This window comes from Aspergillus nomiae (assembly GCF_001204775.2).
Source record: "Aspergillus nomiae NRRL 13137 chromosome Unknown contig00391, whole genome shotgun sequence".
Taxonomy (NCBI): Eukaryota; Fungi; Ascomycota; class Eurotiomycetes; order Eurotiales; family Aspergillaceae; genus Aspergillus; species Aspergillus nomiae.
The window spans coordinates 1-12,134 of NW_015378446.1; the positions used below are offsets into that span (position 1 = coordinate 1).

The 12,134-nt window shown below is 47.4% G+C and overlaps 1 protein-coding gene across 1 annotated transcript; it reads left to right on the forward strand.

Moving 5' to 3' along the window:
- Window positions 1-4,614: 4,614 nt before the first annotated feature.
- ANOM_010279 (patatin-like phospholipase domain-containing protein) lies at window positions 4,615-6,870 on the forward strand (the record flags this gene model as incomplete). Its single annotated transcript, XM_015555535.1, has 2 exons — window positions 4,615-6,054; window positions 6,111-6,870. 2 exons carry the CDS (start codon window positions 4,615-4,617, stop codon window positions 6,825-6,827), a joined length of 2,157 nt encoding a protein of 718 aa, XP_015402899.1. The 3' UTR covers window positions 6,828-6,870.
- Between the last annotated feature and the right edge of the window lie 5,264 nt (window positions 6,871-12,134).

The window sequence follows — 12,134 nt, forward strand, 5'->3', positions numbered from 1 at the left end:
TTTTTGTTGGAGGGGTGGGAAATGATGGTTGGAAGGATGTCAGGGTGACCCGTGCTTTCGTTACCTAAGGTTGAGAAGACCCACCTGTTGGTACGGACAGTACACATCGTGATTGGTGGTGGGGCGCAACGTGCAGCCGATAGCGTCCTGGCGGGCATTTCAGTCGGTCGGCATTGGACGAATCACGGACGCATCCTGGTCACCTGCATGACGCTTGACCAGGTATAGAGGCTCGAGGGGGGTGTTCGAGGTTGGCGCATGCAGAGGAATGGCGCCAATAGGCAATAGGGGTATCACTAGTACTTAGTAGGTACCTTAGTAGTAAATACCAAATCCTCCATCGTTCCTAAGTATAGGTATCGTGCAAAAAGACCATACAGTAGCGGCTTCATTTTGATGGGGTCTAGAAACGTCTCAAACAGACCCATGGCGCTTGTGTCTGCATGAGATCCTACGGTTACCACAACACTACCAGAGACGAAACTCGGAACAAAGGGCTCCTGGAGGGACTGCCGCATTTTTGTTTCCTATCAGTGCCGGAGTACTGCGTCGGTATCTCGCACTGACGTTGACATTCTTCGGAGGCTCAAGTGGAGGGCGCTAATTTGTTAGTTCCTCAATCTTTTAGTATCAAATGACCTCAGCCTACTTCGGACCGAGAGAATTCCAGTCATGTTATATGGGCGATCGCTTTTCGAATTTCCCTTGACTCATGAATCTCGCATCTTTCATCATGAGTCAGCCCATTTATTTCGCTGATATCTTAATTGGCAGAAGAATCATGATTGAGAGAGGGAATGAGATGGATCTGTGACTCCAGCACTATCGGAGAAAACGATAACACTAGTCCGATCGTATCATCGATATACTCCTGCGACTAACAGCGTATCCGCCTGTCAGTCACACCGCTCATGCTCCATCATCACACCACACATTCTTCGGTAATTCCATCCCTCTATTGTCCCAAATCGGAAAATAGATCATTGAACATACATCATACTTGACCCACGGATCCAACCCGGCCTCTTCCTTTGGCCTTCTTCGACTTCGACTTCGTCTCAGCGGCCCACGTTCGTGTGATCTCTTCTAAACACCGACCGTAACAAGGATATTGGTCAGTGGCTTTGAAAGGATGACACCCATGATTGGTACATGACCGTAACCCGCCCCCGGATATGGAAACAGACAACCTTTCGTGCCGCATCTTCAGACGTATCTGATGGAGGTCGAATGGAGGATCCACATGATACCTCAGGCGATTCAACCATGTTTCAAACATGATACATATATTGCCTCTAAATTACCAGTAGAGTTGAGGAGGCCGGCGAAGAAGTATCAAGTGCTCAAACCAGTTTTACTGTCCGTGGGCGTGCATTGCTATATTAACCGGACGGCTAACCTACCGATGCCGAGCGAACTACAGCTGTATGTTCTTGACTTGCAGCATGTACCTACTCTTTAGTGAGACCTGCGGTATCGCCAATAGGAAAATAAGTTCACCAAGTCAGGCTCTGCATAACTTAGCAAGTGAGGAGTGCTGCACAAGCGAGTAGGATGAAAAAGAAGAGTAATCTGCATTGGCGGATTGGCATATAACCTTTCGATATTATGCATGAAGTAAGGAGTAGGTTTCCTTGGGGGGCGTTGAGCAAGATCCCTGGATCATGGTGTAAGACACGATGGGGTAAAAATGTTCTTGGCGACAACACCATGCTGGGGCTGATGATACCTCAACTCCCCGAATGTAGCAACGTTTTGCCTTACATCCTCTGTACACTACGTCAGTGCCAGACGACTGAATAAGAGGCAGTTCCGTATGCGTATCTCGACTCCGTACAGACCGTACATGGAGGAAGAAGAAATGGGTCATCGGATGGCATTGGAACGGGACTCCTTATTCTGCCCGTCACCAATCAAGCCCCGGGCCACTCACATGATCATCAATTTATGACATCGTAGTCTCTACGGCAAAGCAAAGAAAGAAAGCAAGAAAGAAAGAAGAAAAAAAAAACCTCAAACTGAATCCTCGGAAAGGGCAACCCAGTCGGTGATTACTAGTCGGTGGATTGGTGGATATGGAAGATCTGACGAGGCGGGTCTCCACCGAAAGGACACTGGGAGTCCACCGCTCAAATGATCAACGGGTGGCTCCCGCGAGGTGCGATTCTCCTACCAATCACATCCGTCCGAGTAGGCATTTGCGTTCATACAGTGACGAAGGGCTAAGAAGTGCCAAGCAGCGATGTCGATAAGGAAGGGAGTAGTATCTTAGTGTGTGTGTGTGTGTATGTATGTGTGGCACACGTACCCAGTGGAAAAAAACACCGACCCCGATCGTCATGCATTAGAGAGAATGCGGGAGAACAAGGGCGAAGAGGAGGTGGTGGTGTTGGGGTAAAAAGGTTTTTTAAAATTAGCCCTGATGCAGCCTCCCCGTTTAGGAAAGCCACGAGAGCGATTGATTCACTCAGGAATTCCATCCCAAAGACAAAGGGGGTGAAGGTCCCAAGGATGCAAGCCGATGATGAAACACCAGGCGGTTACCGCGCCAGGAGTTTATTTCATTACTAGAGAAAAAAAATAAATAAATAAAATGGGTAGACCGCCGAAATGGCAAACATCGTCATTTGCCGAGATATCCAAATCTACGGGTTGAGAAACCTGGTAGAGCGGATCGCTTCATCCTGGATCGAGTGGGTTAAAAAGGAGTGGGAAGAGCATATTGGTGGAACGAAATGCAATGAAAGGTAATCTGAGGTAAACTTTTGAGTCGAGGGCAAGTGAAATCAAGAAAGAAAGAGGGTCAAAGAAAAATATCGCAACTACTGTATGTAAGAAGTGAGTTGGTACAGAATCATCCTCATCAGGCAACTGTTGCTGTGGTCACGTTGCCCATGCATTTTTATTGCATGATAAAGTCTTTCGGCGGCACCCAAGCGAGTAGGCTAAGATGGTTCTGTTCGAGCAATGCAGCTAAGTTCCATCGTCTATACTGGGACTGGTTTAGTCCTTTGGAGTGCAGTCAGACCAACCAGATCGAGCAGTAGCTGCAAATCATCCACCCGCGCCTTGTTTTTGTCGCCTTGGACGCAAAGAAAAGAAAAATTCCCAGTAATCTTGACGAAAAACTGTTTCTTTCTATAACTATTATTAGGGGCTTTCTTCAACAGGACCCCTCCTAGCTTGCCACTTGTAAAAATCTCCGGTCTGACTGGAAATTTACCCCGCAATGCAATGTTCGATGTTCTAAGAGGCTTGTTTGCAATATAGTCAAGGTTGTATAGTTGGCCCAGTCTCGAACCCTCAGAGGTGACACAGATGGTCGCCGATACAGTATAATCGGACGGTACTATTGAGATTCAGGCCGCTAATGTTGTGACGTGCTTCTGGAAAGCGGCGGCACTTCTTCCCAATGGTCAAAATGAGACTGTATATGAAGATACGACTGGGAAAGTGTTCCCTACTACCTGATTACCATCGGGATTCCGTGGTTGAATGTGATACGGTGTATGTATGGGAGTCCCGGAGTTGTCAATATTGATTGCGCATTCCACATCATCCATGACCCAATATCTCTATGATCATGGTAGGTCAGTCCCTAAGGCCGATCCCGCGTGTTTCTCCCCCACGCAGAATGTTCGTTCGTGTGCGTGGGCAGGATGCATACCGATGCTCCCCGGATTTCAGCGACACATGCTTCATTCCATTGCCATACGTGGCTACCCTTTGTTATGTAATTCGCTCAAACTTAACCCGTCGGCCGGTGATCATGCGATACTTCGGGTAAGGATTGTCGCCCTCGCTTCTCTGCAATGTCGATCTATCAGCGTCACAGGCCATTTAGGTCAGCACGTTTTATCGCCGTCGTTGTAGGAGAATCCAAGGGGACTTGTGGGGGAACGGCCATGAAGGGGGGATTGATTCCCATGGTTGAGAGATGTATCAGATTTCTCTAAGGTTTGATTGCCGTTTTGTCGGGTAAGAAGTTGAAAAGATGATAGAGCAGATACCGAATCTGCATGCAGTGATGGTCTGATCCTTCGGTCTGACTCCGCATATTGTTTGTCTCGACGGAAGGAAACGAAATGCAAGTGATAAGAATCCTTCGGAAAAAGAAAAGAAAAGAAAAAGAAAGATAGCCAGGATTATAATTATTGTTCATAATTTGATAATTAGGGATTATGGTCATTCTTTTGCAGGTAATGTATGTATGGATGTAAGTAGGTATGTACAGGTACTTATCAACCTCGGTGTAACTTTGAAAGCACGTTCGTCAAAGAAGATTAAACCCATGTCTGGTGGGACCCATGGTTCTTTGTTTTCGGTCCGTCTTGACGAGCGCGGGGTCAACAACACTTAGCAACGGACACCAACGGTTTCTACGGCAGATTCGGTGGCGATAAGAGCCACAATGCCAAGCTCGCTCGCCACAGAGACTGTGGCTGGTGTCCAACCCACGAGGCGGTGTAACTTCTGACGTGACGTCGACGTACATGTACATTTTGCCTGGGCTGACCAGGATTCCGTGCCATTGGATCCATTGGTCGCTCAACCAGATCCCAACACCTTTCTCGACCAGATCATCTTACCATCCATCATGAACCATATCCAACAATGAACTCATCGGAGAAGTCTGCGGTTTGCGACATCTACGATCCCACTTTGATCCCGGACTATGACCGAGAATTCATTGACCCCGATGACTTGCGCCAATTCGAGAATGCGCTGAACGACAACGAATCCAACTCCTTGGTAGCCCTCAACGACTGGCGGCCTATCTATCAACGAGTTCGGAAGAATCGCGGTCGCCGAAAAAAGCCTCGCCGAACCACCGATGAAACGAGGGAAGGTGTCCTGTACACCGTCCTGAAATGGCCATTTCTTTTCATCGTGTTTGGCTGGATTACCGTCCTTGGTTTCGCCTACGCGTTAACCCGCTTTTACATCGTATTATATGAAAGGTGGGTGTCCTGGAGGGGCAAGAAGGAATCTCTCAGGAGGGAACTTTGGAAGCAGACAGATTACAACGATTGGTTGAAAGCCGCCCAAGCGCTCGATAACCACTTGGGAAACCAGCAGTGGAAGGAGATCGATGAATATGCCTACTATGATCATCTCACCATCAACAAACTGGTCAATCAGTTAAGAAAGGCGCGGACAGATGTCGAACTGCAGATGCGAAATGGGGTTTCCAGCTCGACTGTGACCTCTGCGACCGAGGAACTATGTGCGCTGCTGGAGGGCTGTGTCAAGAACAACTTCGCCGGGGTGGAAAACCCTCGACTCTATAGTGAAACATATTCCGGAACTAAGAACCTTGTGCAGGAGTATATCGATGAAGTGGAGAAGTGCATCCAGGTGGTATCGAGCAACAAGCGGGTCAGCAGTGAAGACAAGTATCAGCATTTCAAGCATCTGGATACCAATTTTGGACGGACTGCCCTTTGCCTATCTGGAGGTGCCACGTTTGCTTACTATCATTTCGGCGTGGCTAGGGCATTGCTAGATAACGGAGTCCTGCCCGAAATCATAACGGGAACGTCGGGAGGAGCTTTGGTCGCTGCCTTAATCGCGACCAGGACTGATGAAGAGTTGAAGCAACTCCTCGTCCCTGCTCTGGCACATCGTATACGGGCGAGTAGTGAGGGCATGGCCTCATGGGTTTGGCGTTGGTGGCGGACAGGAGCTCGGTTTGACACTATTACATGGGCTCGTGAGTGTAGTTGGTTCTGCAGAGGATCCACTACCTTTAAAGAGGCATACGAACGGACAGGACGTATATTGAACGTTTCGTGTGTACCATCCGACCCTCATTCTCCTACAATCTTGGCCAACTACCTGACTTCTCCGAATTGCGTCATTTGGAGCGCCGTGCTGGCCTCAGCCGCGGTCCCTGGTATCCTCAATCCCGTTGTCCTGATGACCAAGAAGCGCGACGGTACACTCGCTCCGTACTCCTTCGGACATAAGTGGAAAGATGGTAGCTTGCGCACTGATATCCCCATCAGGGCGTTAAATCTTCACTTCAACGTCAACTTCCCTATTGTTTCACAGGTAAGACAGTTGCTCTCAGAAGAACCGTCAAGTATAGGAGATCTCACGTCTGTTAGGTGAACCCTCATATCAATCTCTTTTTCTTCAGTTCTCGCGGATCCGTTGGCCGCCCGGTTACACATCGAAGAGGCCGAGGGTGGCGCGGCGGTTTCCTGGGGTCTGCTATAGAACAGTATATCAAGTTGGATATGAACAAATGGCTTAGAGTCCTGCGACACTTAGAACTGCTACCGCGACCGCTGGGCCAAGATTGGAGCGAGATTTGGCTTCAGAAATTCAGTGGTACCATAACGATCTGGCCCAAGACCATCCCGTCTGATTTCTACTATATCCTTTCGGACCCTACACCTGAGCGGCTGGCACGCATGCTTAACGTGGGCCAGCAGAGCGCCTTTCCCATGATACAGTTCATCAAGAACCGGCTCAAAATCGAAAACGCAATCTTAAAGGGGCTACACCAATACTCCCCAGCAGTGTCACGGTCGCAATCCCGTCGGAGTCGCGGTCATGCCCGCAAGCCTTCGAATCCGCTGGTAGAACGTCTTGACCATAATCTCCCCGATCGTCAGCCTGACGACAAAGACGATCTATCAGATAGCTCGGGCGTTGACTCCAATATGTCATCTCGCGATTCTTCTCGTCTACAACCACCGAGCAGCCGGCGCAACCGACGGAGAAGCACGGGAAACATTTTCCAGGAGATGCGCCGGCAGTCAGCTGTCTTCTTCGACGACTCAGATTTATACGCGGAAGACGACAAGAAAGCTGAGTGATCGCTTATCGCGTCTTTCTTTTTCTCTCTATTTCCTCTTACCCTTTGCATTAGATGGCGTTGAACTACATCATACCACCACATTTACCTAGAGCAGTATCTACTATTCCTTGGATTCCGTGTACATTATTTACCTTGTATCAGGGTTGAGAAGGGCTTTCACGTATAATTCCTGTTAATGCATATCTTTTCAAGGCGTGATCTCGAACATTGGCCTTCTATATGACCCACGAATATCAGCTCCGTCCTGTATAATTTTCCGTATAAAGGTCAGGAATGTCGTACTCGGTAACTTATTCATCTTGAGTACCATCCAGACGATCAAAGTGGACACTACAACTGCCAATGATTGCAGAGTACCGATACTAGTAGCAAGTGTAATATTCATCCTCATCGACCAATACATTGCAGTTACTTGATACTCCATACTCGCTTGCATGCTGAGGCTAGTGTAGCCCAACATGAATGGTCAATGTTGGATAGGCCATCGCTGCAGTAATACCAGCCACCTCCAAGGGTCAATATAAAGATCCGGTGAGAGCAGAGTGGGCAAGGCAGGCTCCAGAGAAGAAGGAAAGTCACTACCAAATGTTAAGAACGCAATCTGATACGGAAATATGATCCAGTTAGCTCAGTCAACGGTAGGAAGAGAATAGATGAGACTCCTACCCAATTCTTCCTGCATCTATGGCCCTGCCGCCAGCCATTGTGAACACTTTTAAAACTACATTAGAAAGCATTGCCAAACCCCTATATGAGGATACTCAGTATCCCATGGTATGTTAATCCTTCCATCATCGAACGTCCTCCAATAGAGTCCATAAGTTACCATTCAAGAAGTAAACGCAGGCGGGGGGGGGTAACACTGACCACCATGCGTAGATATCTAGATGAGTGCAGAGTCATTCAAAAACCAACCCTAGTTTCATAGATACCAGATCTTCGTGGAAGTACCGCTATATCCTGCAGCACTTTTGAGGCATGATATGTTGTACGGTATCAGATTACTGGTGGTTAGTTCCCTGTTACTGATTTGATAATTCTTGTGCTGTTCAGAAGTGGGCGTCTCTCGCTTTGAGATCACTCCTTTCTCAGCTGCTCTTTTCCGGCGTTCTCTGTCCTTGAGAGCTCATATTTAATAAAGAACTGAAGATTGTTTGGTATAGAAATAAACCCGGGGTCGATGGACCAGGGACACCAGGTATATAGTAGCAAAGCTACCGTAGTACTGAGATCCCGGGTGTACCAACCGGCCTTGGTCTGTCCGGAATCCGTATCCAGCATGGTCCTGTATTCCTGATTCAATAATCTCATCGATGTTCTGCTCTGTTGCATGATACTTGCGACTCGGTCCTCCATCAAATGGAAACACCAGGTCTCTGATCGTGCCTGTCACAATTCGTAGTATCACGAACTGTGTATTGGGCAGTTCTCTGCCTGTAAGTTGTAGATTTTTGATCTCTGGTGTTTGGGTATATCCCTGCCGTACATTGACCTTTAGATCGATACAATGGAGTACAAGCACGATTACTCCAACACGGTGGGGCGCTAAAGTACTGTACTAACTGCCGCTTTTCTTTCTAGAACTCGAACGGGCCGAGCCCTCCTCCGTCCTCTAGTAGAAGTTATCATGGATCTCCCTGTTGAACTTCGGGACAGTTTTTGCTGAGGGAACCCAAATTGGGAATCCTCCAGACGGTATCTTGGTTTAGTCGAGGCATTGACTCAGATACCCCAGCCTCAATGGCTAGCAACGGCCAATCGGCATATCTTGGTATCAAGGTTGGGGCCTCCACGAGCACAGGTTCCATTCTGTGATGAGTTGGCCTAGTATATTTCGTTGCCCCAGGCTTTTGAATAGGTTGTGGGATGATATGGGTACTCGGACATTGTATATCCAAGCTTCATCTGCCCTTTCGGTTTGAGGCGGGATGTAAGCTTGTTGAGTGGCTTGTAGCTGTGTTATTCACGTGCCTTTTGCCTGTTTCAGAACGTATTTTTTGCTACATTCAGAATGAGAATCAATGATCAGAGAGACATGAAAAGACGCTACTGCTGTAGCTGACTATGGTGTTGACCTTCGTGACTCTTGGAGAAACGCGAGCCGAAGCCTCCAGGGGAACATCCTACTAGAGATATACAGCCCCCTTTGAAAGGTTTCCGATGAAGCGATTCTAGAATGACTTACACCTCTGGGTCGTCACGCCTTATCTTCGAATTTGACCACCAGTGGGATCCGCATTGCCCACGGTGGGCAAAAGCCTAACGCTAGTCAAGCATTATCTCGCTGAGCTGGGCGCATACCGTCAACTGAACCGGCTGGCCATATCCCCCCCAGCGAACAGACTTGATAACCGGCTCGAGGATTTGCCGCTGCTCTCGGTCAAGATATCCCACTGATTCCTGGGACTGCCCCGTAGCGCCGAGGGAGTAAATACAGTAGCAGTTCGATGGCGAGAGTGGCATGAGGTCATATAAATGGTCAATTTAACCTTGGCGTGCTTCTGAGGGTTGGAGCAGTTTGCAGAAAAGTGGATGTGGAATTGAATCGTTGTACCTTCGATTATTGAGCTGTATCCCCACTGTTATTAGATGAGCACTTTGATCGAGTTCATGCGCAATAATAGATGTATAGGGGGATGGCGGTCCAAAAGGCAGCTGGATTCAAGATTTAAAGCTCGTTAACATGGCTTAACTTCGGTGCCAAAAGCTTTCCGTTGTGAGAACGAGATCCGCCGAAGTCTCCACCTCGACCACTCTGCCATTCATTAACAAGTCGCCTTTTCTCATAGGTATGATCTTCTTGAGCCACTTGGAACTTGGCTTCCGTATTCTCGGGGAGCTCAAGGAGATCGTCGCTGCTCTCGATGGTATACAAGGCTTGCTACCTTCGCCATCAGTCATGCAGTAGACAGACAGTGTGTCGAAGGCCAGAATTAAAGACCTGCAATAGCCAATCGTTCATTGTGTTATCAGCAGTAGGCCAATGACTTCTAGAGGGGCTAGTAGCCCCTCGCTGAAGCGTGGTCCAGTTATCGTGCTTCAAGAAATGCCGCACGTTTGATCGACCCGTTGAGCTATATCTCGCAAGCTTTTGCAGCAAGATACAGGGTGTTTACCTTGCAGAAGCCGAGTAAACCACTCCTATTCGGCGTTGTGCTTGAAATCTGTATATCATAGGGTGTTTTGACTGCCTTGCAAAATTTAGTTCATTCCAGGCACCGGCAAGCCTTCTAACGGCAAAGGCCGATCATCCTTGCATTTCAGTGAAACAAGTAAAGCCATCTTTCCATAGACCGAATTCAATTCAATATAACGGCCGGGTGCATCCCCAAGTAATGGTCCAGCTGGGTGTATTGGGTGCGCCATGGAATCTTTGTGTGAACGGCTCACTAAGTTCGATGGGTTTGAACTCGACTGTCCAGAGCCTGTCAGAAGACGTGTAAATTGATAGATAATCAGAATTTAGCCTGGTCTTAGTGTTAGAAATTGTGTGGGGTTGCCTGTATCTCCTGATGCCATGGCTTTGTCTTCTTGCTCAGGATGGCGGAGCAGTCTTCAAAGATAGCGATAGAATCATCCAACCTCTTATCCGTGATTTCCACATATTGTTGTGTGATGTAGAGAGAAATTGTTGCATGCTGCATACGAACTCCAAGATATGTCCATGAGTCATGCTGAGGTAGTCGATGAGCGATAACCCATCCAAGCTTCAGGTCTTTCTCGAACTAAAAGCGTGAGGACAGTCCATCTGCAGCCTTGGCTCTCATGTCTTTCCTTCATTACACCCTAGTTCCGACACTAGCACGAGAATAAAGGCTGCTACGAGCTAGATATAAGTGTGCATACTTTCCCCATTCGGTGAGAGCACTTTCATCAAATCTAGAATTTCGATATGGACCAACCGGGACATTGCTGTTGGAATTTGTCCCAATCGATTATGTAGCGGCTCCCACATTAGCATGACTTTCTCGTGGCTGCTGTATGCATCGCGTAGATTACCACAGAATGAAGATTGCTGTCCCTGTTTCTTGTAGGGGATATTCACCTGTTCTTTCACAGATTGGCCGCGATCCACAGTGTTTGACGTCTTCGATATACTCTTGTGGACCGTCACAGTGCTCACAAAGTCACCGAGTTTAGCCGGTTGGACTCAAAGCTCTCTTCTTGTATGCCGAATATGTGTACAGCGTAAGAATAGTGCTGATGAACCCACCAGTTGACTGAGGTTTTGTGGGATCACCAAGTAATCTCATAATTGAATCCTGGGCGTTGGATCACTCAGAAATCTCGTGAACCATCTAGTTAAAGGTTCATATCACGAACCAGGAAAGGATATCGATGGCCACTGCCTAAGGTGTGCCGGTTGGATGACAACCGACATACTCACGTAAGTTAAGATAGAAAGACGCGCGTGAGTGAGTGAGAGCCTTTGGTATAGTATATTGGGCAATTTTTAATAGCCCCAGTCTTGCTGTATGTTCTCGTCTAGTTCTTCTCACTTGCTTTATTCTTCTATTGGAAGGTTTCTCGGCTTCAAGGATGGGTATGTAGTGATTTCCTTGGGCTGGTTAAGAGGTATGTAAGAACCGCGGATAAACTAGACAGAGAGTTGATGATGCGGAGAAAAGGGAACTGGAAATATATATTATCGGTATGATGATCGTGAATCAGATATTCCATTTCTGAGGTATTGAGAGTCACTCTAACACTCTATTCCCTTTGAAAGGGGAATGGGATATGATCAAAATTCAAAGTAGTCCCTAGCACAAATTCAATGCATTTCATTCATAGAGTGAAGCACAGAAACTGGCAAATACTCAGAGAATGATCAACTTCATGGGTGATCTTGAGTTTCCCATATTGCATCATGGAGAATTCCCATGATCCAGCTATTTACTAGTTGAGTCGACCATAGTTACTCTGAGTTTTATGACACATTCTTGCCTGCACATCTTCACCTAATAAAGGTACCTCGCAAAGTGTCACTAGCTAACCCTAATTTGAATCCTGACTCCGCCCACTCTTTGTCAAGCATTGCAACATCAACCCTTATTGAGAAATTTGCAAAACGATACAAGGACAAATAGATCCCTATAGTAGATAGCACGCCACGTCTCATAGAATAGAGCCATCGTGGTCTAGATTAAAGTTGCAAAGACGGCCCATCCTCGAGATCCTGGATTATAAGGCTTAAGCTTATCCTCGATAAGCTTCTCTCCAGCTGGGGACGTTATTGGTTAGAAAAATCCCTCAACGACTGGATCTCGATTCAGATTACTCTGTATGGAGGATAGTATCTTATGTG